This window comes from Vitis riparia, chromosome 19 (genome assembly GCF_004353265.1).
Source record: "Vitis riparia cultivar Riparia Gloire de Montpellier isolate 1030 chromosome 19, EGFV_Vit.rip_1.0, whole genome shotgun sequence".
Classification (NCBI taxonomy): Eukaryota; Viridiplantae; Streptophyta; class Magnoliopsida; order Vitales; family Vitaceae; genus Vitis; species Vitis riparia.
In genome coordinates this window covers 9,789,592-9,808,544 of record NC_048449.1, presented here as the reverse complement: position 1 = coordinate 9,808,544, position 18,953 = coordinate 9,789,592, and the positions used below count along the sequence as shown (strand labels likewise).

General features: G+C 33.9%; 2 protein-coding genes across 3 annotated transcripts; both read left to right on the top strand.

Annotated features, from left to right (window-relative positions):
* The first annotated feature begins 5,311 nt into the window (after positions 1-5,311).
* On the top strand, positions 5,312-7,859 carry LOC117908164. The gene is made up of 5 exons (XM_034821820.1): positions 5,312-6,737; positions 6,819-6,949; positions 7,055-7,130; positions 7,224-7,282; positions 7,788-7,859. Exons 1-5 carry the CDS (start codon positions 5,819-5,821, stop codon positions 7,857-7,859), a joined length of 1,257 nt encoding a protein of 418 aa, XP_034677711.1. The 5' UTR covers positions 5,312-5,818.
* A 980-nt stretch (positions 7,860-8,839) lies between these two features.
* On the top strand, positions 8,840-18,795 carry LOC117908821 (regulatory protein RecX). 2 transcript variants are annotated; one of them, XM_034822595.1, is made up of 6 exons: positions 8,840-9,009; positions 9,240-9,499; positions 10,643-10,826; positions 11,611-11,703; positions 16,448-16,535; positions 17,755-18,795. In XM_034822595.1, the coding sequence occupies exons 1-6, from the start codon at positions 8,936-8,938 to the stop codon at positions 18,034-18,036; spliced, it is 981 nt and encodes a 326-aa protein (XP_034678486.1). In that variant the 5' UTR covers positions 8,840-8,935; the 3' UTR covers positions 18,037-18,795. The 2 variants fall into 2 exon arrangements, with proteins under 2 accessions (XP_034678486.1, XP_034678484.1); XM_034822593.1 differs by having other exon boundaries at positions 10,625-10,826.
* The last annotated feature ends 158 nt before the right edge of the window (positions 18,796-18,953 follow it).

Below are 18,953 nucleotides of genomic sequence, written 5' to 3'. Positions count from 1 at the left end.
TCACAACGGAAACCAGAAATATCACTCTTTGCAAACAAACTAGGAAACAATTTTTTTAAATAACCAAAGGAAACATGTCCCAGATGTCGATGCCACAACCAAATTTCAGACTTTTTCTTCTCCTCCTCAGATCCATCTGCCATCAAGGCTTGTTGCAACTTATTTGAATCCTTTGACTGCAAGTCCAAGTAATAGAGTTTTCCTCGCTTAATACTACAACCAATCGTCTGTCTTGTTTGGATGTCCTTAATCACACAAAATTCAGGCCAAAAAATGACAATACAAGATAAGGCTGCAGTAATTTGAGAAACTGACAAAAGATTGTAATCTAGAGATGGAACAACTAAAACAGAATCCAAATTCAAAGTATCAATAAGAGTTAAGGATCCTTCCCCAATGACTGGGGTTGTGTTACCATTGGATGTGGAAACAATTTTTTGTGAGGAAGGTCTAAGGGGTGAAACCTGTCTAAAATCAAAAGTCATATGATCTGTAGCACCAAAATCAATTATCCATGCACTATTAATAACAGGTGTAAAAGTATTTAGAAACTTACCACCATGATCTGTAGCGGCTACCAATGCAGAGGCTTTCTCAGTAACATTAGCCTTTTTTTTTATTTCGGCAACAGTTGTAGTCGAGCTTTTCTTGGAATCCTTCTTCCGTTGATCACGATTATTATCATTAATAACAAAGTGGTGATAGCCTAAACATGATATAAAGGTCCATGGTTTAAACCCTCGGTTTCTCATTGTTTTCCTGGTCATACCAAGAGTTGTTGCTTTGAAATTGTGGGATATCCAGACTAGTGGGATCAGTCTTATTGCAGTGAGTGCATTTGAAGGTTGACTTATCAATATTAAGACTTGTCTTAGGATGGTTGATCGCTGTCGGACTACCATAGCGACAAAATATCCAGAATTTCAATTCCATGGCTCTGATACCATCTTCAAATTGATAAATAATAGTTTTTTCATTAATATTTCTCATTCGTTCATGTATAGAGTATATATAAAGGGTGATCGTCATTCTAAGAATGGGAAAGCATGATACAAAGAAAGAATGATATAAGGAAATAACAACTAATATCCTAATATCTCAACTTTCCTAATATCTCAATATTCCTAATATCTCAACTTTCCTAATATCTAAACATTCCTAATATCTCAACACTAAATGATATAAAGAACGAATGATATAGGGAAAGCATTCCTAATATCTCAACAATAAATGCAACTCAAGTAAAAATAAAAACAATTATATATTATTTTGATAATAATATATAATGGGAAAAGAAGGAATTAGACAAGAAAAGTATTGAGAGAATGAAAAAAAAAAGAGAATAAGAGAGAAAATTATATTTTCTGGACACTTCTTATACAGGATATAAAAAGCCTTTTATAGGTTTCATCATATGTACTCTCATTACTCATCTTTAAGAAGAGTAAATGGAGTTAATAAATAACCGTTAATATTTACAATAATATTTTATTCAATATGGTCATTCATCACTTTACTTACAACAATTACATGATTTTTTTCAAATTTTAAAATCTAACTTCAAATTCTTGAAATGTGCGTAAGAGTTAGCCACCTTATCCATATAGTTGACATAGTAGATTTTTGAAGTGCTATATTTACATTGGTTTTACCCAACAAAATAACAATAGCAATCAAAATTTAGAACTCTCGTACTCTAATGTCCATATTTTTAAATTAAATTAAATCCACGTCACTCATTTGTTTGAAAGAATCTTCGTAGACTAGCTTAATAATAAGTTGAATTTATAAATGTTTTTTTATACTACAAAACATATTTTTTTTCTTTTTTTTTTTCTATTTCTATTTTGATACTTAAAATGCTATTTTTTTATGATGTAAATATCATATTATATAAAATATTACTTTACTATTTGTAATAATTTAATTGTATTAATTTCATAGTACTTTACTATATGTATTCATTTAAATTAAAGTATTATTTTTAACATAAAATTATATAAAATAATAAATATTTTAAAATTACATAGTATAATTGTTAAGATTAAAACACTCTATTTTTTTTATATATATATAGTGATAATAAATCAATGCAAGAAATAAAGTAAAAAAAATATGAGAGTTACATCCACTTGCCGTCGCTAGGCGTTTGTATCCACAATCAAGGATGAAAATTTCTGTTTTTTTCGCCGAAATTTCGGCGAAATTTCGTGTTTCGGCCGGCGGCGAAACGAAAGAGGAGGGCGAAATGTCGACGACAGAAATATCCAAAAAATTCGCCAAAAATCGGAGAAATTTCTCCGAAATTTCTGTAAAAAGAGAAATTTCGGCGATTTTTTCAAAAAATCACCTCCAGTTGAAAAATTTCTGAGAAAGATCGTTTTGTTTCGGTTTATTTCGGCGATTTTTCTCTGATTTTGTGAAAAAAAATTTGTACCTGTATTCATCAAAACGTCGATGCTGAACAGAGGCGTTAATGGCGGAAGACGGTGGTGTTAGGGCTTGAAGATGGGTTGATTTCATGGCAGAGAGAGAGAGAGAGTTGAGGCGATGGGTCCGGCGAGCAAGGCGATGGGTCTGGCGAGCAGCGGCGATGGGTTCAGCGAGCAGCGGCGATGGGTTTGGCGAGCAGTGGTGATGGGTCCGGCGAGCAGCAACGATGTGTCCGGTGAGCAACGGTGATGATGATGGAGGCTTGGAGCCACTTTGGCAAGGTGGAGACAAAAATGGCAACACGTGTAATTTAGTGAGGGGTGTCTTGCACCTGCTGCTCATCCAACGGCTCTCAAATTCTCCGCGTTGATCTGATGGTCCAGATTTGGTCTGAGCTCCAAAGGTCAATTTTATGTACATCTAATGGTCTAAATTGAAGATGGATGTGATCTAACGGCTAGAATTGAACCCCAACGGCTATGTGATGATCCAATGGTTAGATTTCACCCAGATTTCGATCCAACGGCCAATTTTGTTTTCCAACGGTAAAATAAGATTCTAATAGCTTTTTTGGCCCAATTTTTTTTTCTATAAATAGCTTATTTTTCACCAATTTCATCCACATTTCATATTTGATATCTCATTGCTCCCAAGATTACTCATTTTGTTTTTAAGGTATGTTTGTTTTAAATTTTTATTATTTTGTATTGAAGTTCAATTAATTAGTATATTATTTAAATCTTCAATTTTATTTATTTTCTTTTCAATTGTCATGAATTAGTACATCAATGTTTTTTTCTTTTCATTTGTAATTATTGAATTAATTAGTACATTTTTTAAATCTTGAATGAATTAGTAAATTTTCATAAAATTAATTTAGTTTAGTTAATTTATTAACTTAATTAACAATATTAGTAGTTTGCCAAATTTTTCAATTTTTTTTAATATTTTTATTCGTAATTAATTAGTACATTTTTTAAATCTTGAAAGAATTAGCAAATTTTCATAGAATTAATTTAGTTTAGTTAATTTATTAACTTAATGAACAATATTAGTAGTTTGCCAAATTTTTCAATTTTTTTTAATATTTTCATTCGTAATTAATTAGGACATTTTTTAAATCTTGAAAGAATTAGCAAATTTTCTTAGAATTAATTTAGTTTAGTTAATTTATTAACTTAATTAACAATATTTTCCCAAAATTTTCAATTTTTTTTATATTTTCATTCGTAATTAATTAGTACATTTTTTAAATCTTGAATGAATTAGTATATTTTTATAGAATTAATTTAGTTTAGTTAATTTATTAACTTAATTAACAATATTAGTAGTTTGCCAATTTTTTCAATTTTTTTTTAATATTTTCATTCGTTAATATTAGTACATTTTTTAAATCTTGAAAGAATTAACAAATTTTCATAGAATTAATTTAATTTAGTTAATTTATTAACTTAATGAACAATATTATTAGTTTGCCAAATTTTTCAATTTTTTTTAATATTTTCATTCGTAATTAATTAGTACATTTTTTAAATCTTGAAAGAATTAGCAAATTTTCTTAGAATTAATTTAGTTTAGTTAATTTATTAACTTAATTAACAATATTTTCCTAAAATTTTCAATTTTTTTTTATATTTTCATTTGTAATTAATTAGTACATTTTTTAAATCTTGAATGAATTAGTATATTTTTATAGAATTAATTTAGTTTAGTTAATTTATTAACTTAATTAACAATATTAGTAGCTTCCCAATTTTTTCAATTTTTTTTTATATTTTCATTCGTAATTAATTAGTACACTTTTTAAATCTTGAATCAATTAGTATATTTTCATAGAATTAATTTAGTTTAGTTAATTTATTAACTTAATGAACAATATTATTAGTTTGCCAAATTTTTCAATTTTTTTTAATATTTTCATTCGTAATTAATTAGTACATTTTTTAAATCTTGAAAGAATTAGCAAATTTTCTTAGAATTAATTTAGTTTAGTTAATTTATTAACTTAATTAACAATATTTTCCTAAAATTTTCAATTTTTTTTATATTTTCATTTGTAATTAATTAGTACATTTTTTAAATCTTGAATGAATTAGTATATTTTTATAGAATTAATTTAGTTTAGTTAATTTATTAACTCAATTAACAATATTAGTAGCTTCCCAATTTTTTCAATTTTTTTTATATTTTCATTCGTAATTAATTAGTACACTTTTTAAATCTTGAATCAATTAGTATATTTTCATAGAATTAATTTAGTTTAGTTAATTTATTAACTTAATTAACAATATTAGTAGCTTCCCAATTTTTTCAATTTTTTTTATATTTTCATTCGTAATTAATTAATACATTTGTAATAAGTTTGATTGACATGATTACTATATTTGCAATAAGTTTATTTTTAATTACTTGTTTAATTTAAAATTTTATTCAATTGTAATGAAATAATATATTTTCAATAGAGTTGCAATGGCTAGTGGAAGTGGAGGTGGAGATAGAGGTGGAGGTGGAGGTAGAGGTACAGGTGGAGATGGAGGTGGTGGGAGTGGCACATTCGGCCGAGATTTAGCTTGGAAGTATTGTTCACCATTAGAGGGAAACCGAAATGGGACAATTTGTAATTTTTGTGGGCCGGTGATGAAGAGTGGAGGCATTAGTCGATTCAAGTATCATTTAGCGCATAGAGACCCGAATAACAATACCAAAAAGTGTCTTTCAGTGCCACCCGAAGTGAAAAAAGAGATACGAGAGATGTTGCATGAAAAAAGTAAAGCAAAAGAAAAGAAAGCTATGGATATTGAAGAGATCAGAGATCAATTACGTGGCACTATGGGGGCTAGGCATACACATGACATGGATGAGGATGATGATGATGATGATGAAGATGAAGAAGTGTACATGTATCCAGCAAATATGGACCCGGATGAGCGGGATGCTTATCGAGAAGCGATTCGTGCATCGAAGGCAACAGAATGGGAGAGACAACAACATGAAAATCTTGTAGGAAGCAAGCGTAAAACAGGGGAGTCGTCACGACGTAGTGGTGCACCGATAATGCGGAAATCTCAAAGTATGCGACATTCAGACCCATCACCACCTATTGCACCCTCACTCTACAAGTCTTCTAAGGCAAAGCAAAAAAATATTAAAGATATGTTAAAGGGTGGTTCAATTAAAGAAACGATGGGACGCTTAATAAGCAAATTCTTCATTTATGATAGTGTCGCGCCCAATAAAGCAAACTCTCACCACTTCAAGAATATGATTATTGGTGCACAACAAGCAGGTAATTTTTAAGTTCTCAAATTTTATATTGTTTTATACCTTCAGTAGGTGTGGTCTTTTATGTCATGTTTTAAATATTTCTTACATATGATTTGTAGGAATGGGAATCGAACCTCCATCTCCATATGAAATAAAGAATAAGTACTTGGAAATGGAGTACAAAGATATGGAAGCTTATGTGAACCAGCAAAGAGAAAAATGGAAGACATATGGTTGCACCATAATGTCAGATGGATGGACAGGGCCCACGAGATTAAGCATAATTAATTTCATGGTTTATTCAAAAGGGAGTACAGTGTTCCTCAAGTCAGTTGATGCATCCAACAGTATTAAAGACCACAAATACATATACAAGCTATTGAAGAATGTTATCAAAGAAGTCGGGGTAGATAATGTGGTCCAAATTGTCACAGATAACGGGTCAGCATTCGTGAAAGCAGGGAAGTTGTTGATGAAAAAGTTTAACTTATATTGGACCCCATGTGCGGCACACTGCATCGACTTAATGTTTGAAGACATTGGGAAAAGACCTAGTACTGCCGAGGTAATACGTAATGCTCGCAAGATAACTAACTTCATTTACAATCATTGTTGGTTACTTGCAGAAATGAGAAAGTACTGTGGTGGAGACATTGTTCGACCAGGAGCTACAAGGTTTGCTACAAACTATATTGCTCTTGAAAGTCTTCTTAAAAAAAGGGCTGATTTGAAGAAATTGTTTATGAGTGATGAATGGGCACTACACAAGCTTAGTCGGACAAACATTGGACGAGATATAGAGAAACTAATGTTTGATCATCCGTATTGGGATAGAATGAAACATGTTGTTTCATACTTTGAACCACTATATGTGGTGCTTCGAATCATTGATTCAGAAGTTGTTCCAACAATGCCGTTTGTGTACGAGCTTATGCAAGTGATGAAAGAAAATCTCAATCGTCAACAAGTTGGCGATTGGATCTTCAAAATACTTAAAGATCGTTGGGAGAAAACACTAAAACATCCACTTCATGCAGCAGGTACTTAATTTTCATCAATTGTTACTTTATTTTATTTCATTTTCTCTTACACAATACTAAATCTACATAATTTTATTGTAGCATACTTCTTGAATCCAAGGTTTCAATATAGGCGTGGAGTTGGTAGTGATCCATATTTAATTCAATCAGTCCATGAAGTATTTGCTAAATTAGACCCAAATGCTGAATCGGTTGGTCAATTTGGAAATGAGGTAAATAAGAAACTCTTATTTTACTAAAATCTCTTATTTCATTCATCATTTTATTTGAACATTTACTAACAAATATTATTAACAATTTAAATTATGAATACATAGCTTGTGCTTTTTCGAGATGCAAAGAGAGGATTCAGTGATCGAGCGGCGATTGCATCAAGGTCAACCATGGTGCCCGGTAAGTACTATTTCTTAATAGAGAAAAAAAATTGATTATCATTATTGTAAGTTCATCACATAAGTATTTATATAATTATGAATTCCCTTGCAGCTGAATGGTGGTTCATGTATGGGAACCAAACACCTACATTGAGAAATTTGGCCATTAAAGTTCTCTCACAAACTGCGTCATCTTCTGCTTGTGAAAGAAATTGGAGCACATTTGCTTTAATCCACACAAAGCAACGCAATCGTTTGGCTTACTCCAGACTACAGCAATTAGTTTTCTGTTACTACAATATGAAGCTAAAGTTACGCGATATGGAGGCAGAAAATGATCGAGTTGCTGAGAAAGACTACCTTGATCTTCTTGACATTTCAGCCGAGGTGGGTGAAGAAGAAGAGAATCAGTTATTCCAATGGGTCAGGCCTATACACTTAGATGATGAAGTTGGTAATCCTGATCCACGAATTGCTGCTCATGCTCGAGAATTTGGAGTTGATGTTGAACGTGTGTTGTCCGAAGAAGTTCACAGTGAAAGTTTTAGCAAAGATACTGAGGATTCATTTCAAGGGCCATTGAATTCCCACCAAGAGGTTGACTCCACAAGTATTGGCCAAAGTAGTAGACCTAGTGCTGCTGGTACTTCTGCTTCTGGTTATGATGGTTCAAGAGGTGGAACTGATGATGGAAGTGATCAAGCAGGAGGAGATATTGGGGAACGCCAACAAAGTCAATATCCAATGAGTCAATTCACTTGTGAAAATGATTTCACGCATTGCACACAAGATGAAGACCATGGCTCTAGAAGAGCTGGTCCAGGTATAGGAGCTATTGGGAAGCCATACAAAGGAAGAGAACGGACGATGACTTCATATAACGAGGAGTTACTTTCAGGGAGTTTTGAATCTATGAGTATAGGAACTCAATTTAGTGACTCCTCAAATGAGGCTAACGTTTACCCTCCTTATGTGATGGGTTATGGTCAACCTTCAAGTTCAACTGATGAAGAGTATGGTATGCCAACCTACCCCTCTGCTGCACAAATGTCTTACCAAGTTCCATATCAAATGCAAGGAGGATTTGACATGAACACATGGGTCAATCTTGAGTATCCTATCCATGTAGAGGCAGTGGGTAGGACTCAAGAGATATATGCATGGCATGTTAGAATTTTTAACCAATATTATCGAGGCTCAATGAGTTGGTACCAATATTGTCTCCAACAGCAAGACGGGGTTCCTTCATCTACCAATTCCATTGAACCACATCGATCCTCATTTTGGTACTAAAGGGTCATTGCAATGTAATATGTACAAAGTATTGATATTTAATGAAATCAAGTCTTTCATGAAGCTTCATAATGAGTGTACAATTACAAAATTCACATTTCTTATCCACCGACATGATATAATTACATTTAATATTGCAAATTATATCATACATATATCAAAATTTTCAACAAAACAACTTTAAATTGTCTATTATATTTCTAATTACATTACTATGAGGTTTTTCTTACATTTCCATGAGTTTTGATCACATTTTGGCATACCGAAATTTTTTTCCAAAATATCCGCCGATATTTCTCCGATATATCCGATATATCCGTAAAATCAAGTTACCGATATATCCGTGATTACCGATATTTTCATCCTTGTCCACAATGATGAAAAAAGAGTATAAAAAAAATCCTAAAACACCTCACCCATTTTCTAAATAGAGTGGTGTGCACTGTGGACGAGGCTCCGTTTGAATCAGCGAGCCCTTACCTTGGTTTACATCTGGGTTTTTTTGCTTCGACTTTGAAATTGACACTGAATATGTCGACGTTTCTTGGAAGTTTCAGCTGCAAATTTTCATTCCAGTTTCAGTATCGACCTTTTTCCATTGCCTGGTAAGAAGATTTCGTCTACCCTCTGCTTGGCTCCCGATAAAAGTAAGGAAAATGAAAGAAAATTATTATTTTTTTCTTAGAAAAAAATAATCTCAAAATGTAAAATCCTACTCAACTGGCTGCCGAAGAGGAAAATTTTATTTTGTGACGAGATTTTTGCTGAAATTTGTCTGAAATTTAGTTTATGGTGTTTCTCATAATAAATTTCTCATTTTTTCCCCCGCTTTTAGGATGAAAAAGAACAATGCCCTTTGCTGTATGAAGAACAGAGCTTACGGCTCTGTTCCGGTTAGGTACATTCCTAAGAAGTCTTATAAGGTTGAGGATTCAAAATCTTTGAAAAGTTCTGAGGATGAAGAAATTCAGGATTGTGTTCGAATTCGGGCTTCAGATGGTGGGCGAAGTTATCGGACAACTTTTGCTTGGGATGAGAAGAATAAAATTCAGGATAAAAGGCCTACGAACAATTTGATATTTGATGCTGAATCAGGTATAATTCTGTTCAGAACCACGGCTCAATTGAAACAAATCTATAGTCCTGTAATGCATTTAAACTGGAAACGGTCTTGTAGCTCCTTTGCCTAGTCATGGATCCATGCCCTAGGTTTGTTGTATAAATAATAAGTTGTATCAAGTTAAATATGATGCACAAGATATTAGCCTTCCCTATAGTCCAAAGAACTCCATCTCTTAATATCTCAAGACCATTCTTGAAAGAAATCTTCTCACAATCTAAAGGTCAAGGATTTGAGTCCCTAAAGCCCTAAGATAGTCTTTGAGGTGATCCATAGAGCTTGAGTAAGTGTTGCATGGGACTTGTAGGAGATGTGAAAGAAGAGTATAGGTGCTTGCAGTATAAGACCCTGAGGAGTAGAAGCCTTTGATTGTGTACCTTGTTTTTAAATTTAGTGGATTGATTGTAGTCAATGGATCATCTGTTGTTACACTTTGGGGTTTCTAGGTGGTATTTCTATGTTATATCTTGTGTCACTTCTGCAATTAAACATTCTTGTGATGATATAATTCAATAGCTATTCATTATTGATACACCAATTGAAATAATTAAAAATCCTGATAAAGATTCTAACTTTGGGTATATCTCGCTTTGACTACTTATTGACTCCCCTCTAGGTGGTTTCATAGATCAAGACAAGAACTTTTATGATTAGTCTTGGTTCTGGGAGGCCATATAAGTATATTTAAAATGCTGACCAAACAGTACCTGAATCACTTGGATTTTGGTTAAATTGTAGTTTAAGAAGGATGATGCTGGTTTATGACTCAATGGGCTTTCTAAGTCCCTTGTTAGTTGTTTAAAACATGCTGCTCATTGTATCAGTTATGATGTCATTCAAGGAGGAAAAAAAAAGGCGGACCATCGAAAACATGGTCTTTAGAAGTTAATAAAGCAAAGAAATAGGTATGAACATTCAAATTGTAGCTCAATTTTATCACTTTTTTATCTTTCATGTTTACCTTTTCTTTTTCTATACATTTAGCTCCATGTTATCACATTTTTATCTTTCAGTTTTGCTTATTTTTTGGTCTATGTATTTTATCTTTCAGTTTTGCTTATTTTTTGGTCTATACATAGAAGTCATCAACATTCTTCCAGACATTTTCGTATTTGCAGAATCGGAAGAAGCAATTGATTGTGATGTTAGGGTTGTAGACTTTGAGTTCATGCAAGAGCCAGAGGATGTTGTCAAGGAATTCAGAATCTATCAGGAGAAGGATTATCCTGAATTGGATGTATCACAAGTTAGTAAAAGTAAACAAGATGCTGAGAAGTTGGCAATTGAATTACTTGCAACAAGGTTAGAATGATTTTGAAGTTTCATAGCTGTGGTTTCTTGTTTTCTCAAAGTGGAAAGCATTGTTTTAAAACTGTCATTTGATTTTGCCTAACACTAAATGTTTTGATTATGTTGAAGATAAGCTCAATGTTGCTATATGCAATAATCTAAGAAAACTTTCCCACTAAGCTTTCTAGCCATCATATTTTCTTTTCATTTTCTTCTGTTCCCCATAAACAAATTATTTATTTTCTAATTTTCCCTATTATATTCACTTAGGCTCCATTTTGATCTTTGGATGTTTGAGGGAAAATACAAAAGCAAGAACATAGAGGGAAAATGGAAGGGAAAAAAAGTGAAGCAAAATATAAAGTAATTACAAGATCAATACTTTTATTTTATATGCTTATCCTAATTAATTTCTCTTTTTTTTTCTTCATTTTTTATTTATAAAGAGTAACAAATTTGAAAAAGTAGAAAATTTTAGATAAGTTTATGACATTTTGTTTTTCTTTGTACTTTCCATAGTAATCAAACAAGTGAATTTGGTTTCCATCTTACCATTTTTTTTTCTTTCCCTGGTACATTCCATGACCTAAAAGCCTAAATCTCATTGAATGCCTAATAAATCATTTTTGAGTTTTAGTATTAGGTTCCTTCAAGACATAGGCTTCTACTATAAATTGTTGGATATTGACTGTAGGCATGCATATGCACATATCTTTAGGACTCATGTGTACTGTGTTCACATGTGAATGTGTGTGTGGAAGTTGTGTTTTGAAGCATGCTTTCTCTTTTTTTGCAGGGCATACACAGCAGTTGAGTTGAAAAAGAAACTGCATGGAAAGAGAGTTGCTTGTGATATTACTGAAGCTGTAATAAATGACTTCCAAAGCAGGTTTATGTCAACCACTTTTTGGGTACCATCATATTTAAAAATTTAGGAGCGCACTTCTAATACATCATACTTTCTTTCTTTGTATTGGTTCTTTTACTGAAACTTAATAAAAGTAAGACAAGACCCCTAGAGTCTGTGCCTCTTCTTTTTGTATTTTGGTTTACATAAAGATATGCAAGAGGAAAGTTTTGTGGCATATGTTTTAAGACTGTAACAGAGATTAGTGAATAGGGATGGGGAGGATAGGGTGGTGTGGATGAATAAAAGAATGAAAAATTTTCAGTCAAAGCCTTCTTATCTTTTGTGGTATTGGGAAAAATAGAGACTTTCTCTCTGAAAGTAGTTTGGAATTCTTGGGTTTCATTGAAAATGAAATTCTTCACTTGGAAAGCAGCTTGGGTAAGGATTTTGATCTTGGATCAGTTAAAGAGGAGAGGTGGGATCTTGGTTCTATCTATGCAAAGGTGAAGAAGAATCGATTGATTACATCATTCACATTCTTCATTGTGCTAAAGCAAGGATCTTATGGCAATTGGTTTCTCTTTGTTTGGTGCAATGTGGTCATTTCCCTCTTCAATATGAGAGTCTCTTTGATGTAGGACAATTCTAGGATGGTCTCCTACAATCAAATAGGTGGGTTAAGGTTTTGATTTTTTTAGGGTTTAAGGAGAGGAACAAGGGATAAAGTTTATGGTTGAGAAAAATAAAATAAAATAAAAATGTAGAGAAAGAAGGTACAAAGAAGAAGAGATGGAAACCTTAAAGTTTCATTAAGGCCTTGTAGGAGTCTCACCTAGAAGAAAATCAATGGAATATCACCATTGAAATTTGCAAAATATGCAAAATAACATAATATTATTAATCATTAATCAATTAAATTGATTTACTTTGATTAACCTTATTTATAAGCTTTTCTACGAAATCCTAAGTGTACTAGGATTCTAATAATCCAGTATGACTCTAATTTTTATTGTCTTATAACTTAATCAGCTAATTCTAATTCAACTCCAACAAATACTGATCCTACTTTAATTCCAATGAATACTAATCCCACTTAAAGTTTATTTTTGCCTTTCATTTCCTTTCTTGAATAAACTTTAAAAGGCTTTCCCCATCACTCTTAAGTTGGCATGAGTGCTTGGTGAGGAAGAAGTAGAGGAAGGCATGGATGGTTGCTCATTTGCGCTTATTTTGAACCACTTGGAAGGAGAAAAATCAAAGGTCGTTTGAAAGTGGAACAAGTGGATCAAGTGCCCAAAACCTTGTTAATATGTAATCTTAGGCTTTGGGCTAGAAGGTTCTTAGATGAGATGCTAATGTCTATAGTTAGTTGGATACTTGTTAAGATGAGGGTGTTTTTTTTTTGTTCATTGGCATTTGGTGCCACTTGTATATGCCTTGTATACTTAAATGTGCCCTCTTTCTTGGTGTCATTGATTATTTTTTTGCTTACCTTTAAAAAAAGAATTATGGATTAAATAATCTGGAGGTAGCTTTTTTATTGTTTTTGGATTAATATAGTTTGGGTATCCATCTTTTTGTGAGTGTCCATTCTTCTAGTCTTATTAGTTTTATAGTGGGAATTATCATGGGCTTAAAGCCCCACACACCATAGCTGGTTTTTCATGTAATTTTCGTTTACAACCAAATTCATTTGAATTTCACTTTCCTACTGTTGGATTTTGTCAAATACAGGTGGAAAGTTTGAAATGAACCAAGCAGAAGAAAACTTGATTATTAAGGAAGTATCTTAACATATATTTTTTTTATTGGCAAGCAAGATAATAGATTAAAAGCACCTAACAAGAAAGAGGGTAACGACAGTACATAGGGAGTATATAGCAAGTGCTAAGGTGCAAAGAAAGAAGGACATGCAAAAAGGAAAAAGAAAAAAAAGGTTGTACATTCTAAGCGTGACCCAAACCCTCAATGAAATCCTATCCCAATCCTAAAACACCTTTAGGAAGACATTTTTCAACTTATGATCATATCGCTTCTCTTTAAAAATTTTGCTAATGTTTTCCCTCTAGATGCACCAAAACAAGGGAAAATGGTCCATCCTCCACTTACTTCTGGATCTCTTTGTTGACACCCATACCATGTCAGCTTAAGAGCATCTGTGTGATGGTCTTCATGAACTCCCACTGAAAACTGAACAAGGCATGCAAAAGGTCCTAGAGCATATAGGCTTTAAAACAATGGATTGGAATATATGATTTCCTCATTCCTCCCCAACCTTGGATAAACACTATCTATTTACCAAAGGCTAACCCCCCTTTTCATTAGTTGATTAACTGTAAGAATCTTCTCTCAAAGGAGTCCCTAAAGTCCAAATCTCTTCAGTGAGGAGCTTCATAGAGATCTTAGAAGATAAGGATGAGTAGCATGACTGTACAGAAAAGCTTTGATTCCACACAAACCTCTACACTAAACTATCCTCACAAGATCCTTGTAAAGATAATGCATGAATATGCTAAAATAAATTGCTCATTGTCCCCATTTCCCAAATCATGAAACACTTTATAAAAGTAAGGACTTCAATGAACCTGCCATTCCACCATTTCCGAGAGTTCCCTAATTTCTGCATTGTTGTTAGAAGTAATTATGTACAAGGAAGGGCAGTAATCTTTTAGCGGAGTCTCCCACACAATTCATCCAACCAAACCTTACTCTTTAGCCTATTTCCTACCGAAGATATGGTCTAGGCCAAAACTCATTCCACCCACATCTATCAGTTTTCTAAAGACCCATGCCAAGAGCCTATCCTACTTCTCTAAAGATCTTAGAAGGCTTTGGTTTTTAGGGTTGCAAGACTTCTACAACTAAGGCCTTCATTCTTCATCTCACTGCAAACATTATCCTACCTCACAAGATGCAAACCTTTCCCTGAAAGATTGTCCTCTCAGAAGAAATCCCATTGAATATTCTCCCATTAGTTTCCAACTACCTTAGAATGATAAATAATGACATGTAATAAATTGCCTGAGCTGGCTAGTGTGATTTCACTGAGTTAATATACCCATCTTTAGATAGGTACTGCTTCTTGCCAGATGCAAACCTCCTCCTGGAGGGCTCCTTAATCCCATCCCATGCAACATAGGATCTGAAAGGGGTGCCCAAAGGAAGGTGTAGGTAAGTAGTGGGCAAAACACCCGGCTTGCACCTGATCATAGCTATCCATTTCTGGATATGAGGGACCTCCTTCACTGGAATAATCTTTCTCTCCTGCAAATTAGCTTTCAAACAAAAAACCATTTCTAAGAAAAAGAGCACCTAGTGTTTGCTTCACAAGAAAAAAGGAGTATCATCCTTCAAAACAAGTTGAGAAATTTCCACGCATTTCTACCCTTTCCTCTAACCTTAAAATTATTACTGAACACCTTTCCCTTGAACTACCCTGAAGATGAAGATTCCATAGCCACTACAAACAAGTAGAGAGAGAGATCCCCCTTACCTTAAACCCCTCGGAGCTCTAAGAAAAACTAGTTAGGGTCCCATTGAATAGGATATATAGAAATTTGACAGTGGAAACATACAATCAATAGTCTAATTCAAGACTGCACCAAGAATCAGTTTTCCCTCAACAAATTCATTTCGAGTCTCATAGATCATCTTTCCAATAACCTATTACTATTTGCCAGGATTTTAGCCAGAAGTTTGGAAGGACGCCCCCTAAGCTTATAAGTAGAACTAGGTAAGTGATGTTTAGGCTTCATTCAAATAACCTCAACTCATGGAACTCCTCAAGAAATGACACTACCTCCACTCTCACAGTAGACAAACAACTTTTCCATCTAGGGCCTTGTCCCTTCTAAGATGCTACTACAACCAAAGTCTCATTCTCACCAAGATGACTATGCAGACTTTTATTGTCACTAGTAGAAATGGACTTGAACCCCAAACCCTCAAAGTTCAACCTCCTAACCTGAGTATCTGAGCAGAATACCCAGAAGCAGCTAGGTAATCCCTGACTTGGTCCCATTCTCTTCAATTAGCCAAATCTTATTCGTTCTAATAGAATTACCGTTTCAGTATGCATTAGCCATTCTATGGAAAACGTTTGTATTCCTATTCCCTGAAGCAAAAGAACTCTCAACTCTTGTCTCGACAGAGTTTCTTCCATGGTACCCAACTTACTATAATTCTCCAAGACCAATCTTCAAACATCGTTATTGTCCCAAAACCCAAATTTGACTCAAAACCACGTCTTTTTGAATCAAAAGCTTGTTATTCCATCTGCTCAAGTTCTCTTTTAAAGCCTAGCCAAGATAATAAAACTATGGGCACTCCTAAATTCATTACCTTGTCACCAAGGCCTAACCAAGTCACTGAAAAGCGCCTCCTTCAGCTACATGTTCTCAAACCTGAATGGAGTTTTGCCCCTTCCCACACTAGCACAATCTAGAAGGACAAGGGAGAGATCCCCACCACTGGTCTCAGAAGAATAGTTTGGACTGCAGTGGGGTGCGATGCCCCTCACCCCATCCCTCCTGTTAAAAGAACCAAAAACACTTTGTTTTTTCTTGGTGTCAACTGAGTTTGCCTTCACAACCAATGCCATATTTGATCTTGCAAGGTGTTTTATGTAAATCTCACTTTCAGAATAATTATTTCAATTTTTCCACCCCTTTTTTATGGTGTTGTTTTCATCTGCAAACTGTAGTAATTCTGGACAACAGAAGATTTTTATGTAGACTCATCCAAAGGCCTTGTGCAAGTCTTTGATGTTTCTAGTTTATTGTAGAGGGTTGATCAATGATGCGTTGTATGCGGAAACATTTTCTCGATCTAGATGGTCTTCTTCAAGTTGGGGGCCTAGACGGATCAAGCAAGTAAGCTGCTCCCCCTTTGAAAATTTAATTTCAATATGTGACTGCATAAAACTTTCCGGATGTGAATTACTCTGTGTGTGTTTTCCCTTATTCTGATGTTGGTTTACGTTCTCTTTCTGATTCTACTTCATGATTGTTTCTTGTTAATCAAAAGTTCCACTTATAGAGCCCCAACTTGAAATATAGTCTTCAAATAGTGATACCTTATGAGATCTGATTTATTGATATTTTTATGTATCATCTTTTGAAGCTTTGTTAACAAATATCCTAGATGAGAGATTACATAATAATTTCATACTTTGGAAAATTTATTACTTTAGGTGATTCTTTCCCTCTTTCCTGGTGTGATTTTTTTTTTTTTTTTAATCAAAGTTTACTGGTGTGATTTTTGTGTGTAGAGAACAGCAAAATTAGAGAAAGCAGCTAACCAATTTGTTGGAAACATCATTTAACTACAGACTAACTTAGTAGATGCCTATTCAGACATTCTTGAACTAAAGGTAGCATCTTTTTGTTTTTCCTTCTTCTTCTTCTTCTTCTTCTTCAATTTTTTTTTTTTTTTTTTTGATAAGAAATGATGCTAATATTTTTTTTTTTATAAAAAAAATAGTATCACAGATAGAAAATATTCAAATATGAGGAAGGATGAGAAGTCCCTCCACTGGATACAAAACTAGATAGAGAAGGATGAGGATAACTAAAGGTAGAAATTAATTGCTTGATTTCTGTAAGAGTTTGAGTAGAATTGAAAATAGCTGGAGAAACTCCAAAAAGTTTGTATGTCAATTTATTCTTTATTTCACTATTTGATGTCAAGAAAGAAAAAAGAGGAGAGAGAGAGAGAGGGGAATAAAAAAAATTAAAAAAAGAACAAAACTGTGAAACAAAAGTGACTAAGGTGGGGTTTGAAACATTGAAGCTTTAAAAATGCTCTGGTTTTTTTGTTTCCCTGTTTGGGTCCAGTGGACCTTAAGGAGACAAATGTGTGTAGTTTGTTGGTTGGCATTGCAAGGCCCTGAGGTTGGCGAATAATCTCTCATGTTGTAGTCCACACCAGCTGATGATCAATTATGTTGTAGCCAGCGCTTATTTGGTCAGTTAATATTTATAAAATGAAAAAGGGAGAAAAAAGAAAACATGACTAGTTGCTTCTCTTTAGCTTCTGTTATTACTAGGTATATGTTTGCCTATGAGTAACAGAGCACTATTGTTGGATCAGGCACTGTTCAAGAAGGGAGTAAGTGAAGCTGATGCAGAGAAGGCAGTAAAACTAGTTTTCAAGGATGATGGATCTGGTGGAGATCAAGAGTCAAGACATGGTTTGTCAAATCTTGCAATGGATCATCTATTTGTTCAGGCCTCAAAGCAATGGTTGCGAGGTCATGATGTGCCCAGAGAAACACGGAAATCCAGGATTATTCGGTGGCTTCAGTATCGTGGATTCACTTGGGCTGTTGTTAGCTTCATATTGAAGAAGTTAGAATCTCAGTATCCTCACTAGAGCCCTTTGGGATATCTCATTCATGTTACATGTGCAGACAGTGAATGTCAATCCTAATTCAGTTAATGGTACACATCCATCACTCATTTTTCAGCCATATAAGTTAAACCCTTCTGCATGAGTAAAATGGTAGGGAAGCAGGCCCCATGAAGACAGACTGCTGTAGCCAAAACTTATGTCACCTTGGTCCTCCACTGTGCTAAACTGCATTGCGTGTCAGCCTACCCAGCAGCATCTGGTTAAGAACAAGGTATACCTTACTGACACATGGCATCACTTCAATGTTGGTGGGATTGACATCTCTTCCCTGAAAGCAGATTCTTGTGTGTTCGTGAAGTGCAAATGGCTAACATGAACATTCATTGTTTGAACTAATGTATCTGTCTGCTTATTCTTGGCACTCTTTATTAATAGATGCTCTGTTTGCTTATCAAAAAAAAAAAAAAAAAAGAATGTATCTGTCCAGTTATTGGCACTTGCTTACACAGGAAAACACAAATTCGGGTATGAATAGACATCTAGTTATCATATCTGTGATATTAGTGTAAGCAGTTGGGACTCACTAGTTGATGGTTGTCATGAAGGAGAATAGTTGAATTGATTTCAGTTAGAGCCAGTAGATCCCCATATGGTTATTTTGGTTGTCAAAACTATATATAGGTTAGACTACTTGAGAATCATCAGATTGAAGACATTTATGGTTCTGGGTTAGTCTCTTCTGCCAACCCTATGATAAATCTGCATTTACACCCTTTGAACGAATGTTGAGGCTTTGGCATGTGCAGCAATGACATTTCTTCCCTTTTGGTAGATTACATTTATTCTGTTACTGCTTGTACATGTGCTCTGTGGCAGGACTAACGGTTGAAAAAGAACCTAGATTAGTATGCCTAAAAAGATTTACTTTGCTGGAAAGT

Bases quoted from the DNA above. Each gene is read 5' to 3' on its own strand.
- LOC117908821 (XM_034822593.1), top strand. From the start codon at position 8,936: ATGTCGACGTTTCTTGGAAGTTTCAGCTGCAAATTTTCATTCCAGTTT. The intron at 9,010-9,239 runs GTAAGAAGATTT...CCCCGCTTTTAG, and splicing joins CGACCTTTTTCCATTGCCTG to GATGAAAAAGAACAATGCCC. The intron at 16,536-17,754 runs GTAAGCTGCTCC...TTGTTGGATCAG, and splicing joins GGCCTAGACGGATCAAGCAA to GCACTGTTCAAGAAGGGAGT.
- LOC117908164 (XM_034821820.1), top strand. From the start codon at position 5,819: ATGGGAATCGAACCTCCATCTCCATATGAAATAAAGAATAAGTACTTG. The intron at 6,950-7,054 runs GTAAATAAGAAA...ATGAATACATAG, and splicing joins TTGGTCAATTTGGAAATGAG to CTTGTGCTTTTTCGAGATGC. The intron at 7,283-7,787 runs GTTCTCTCACAA...ATGGTTCAAGAG, and splicing joins TGAGAAATTTGGCCATTAAA to GTGGAACTGATGATGGAAGT.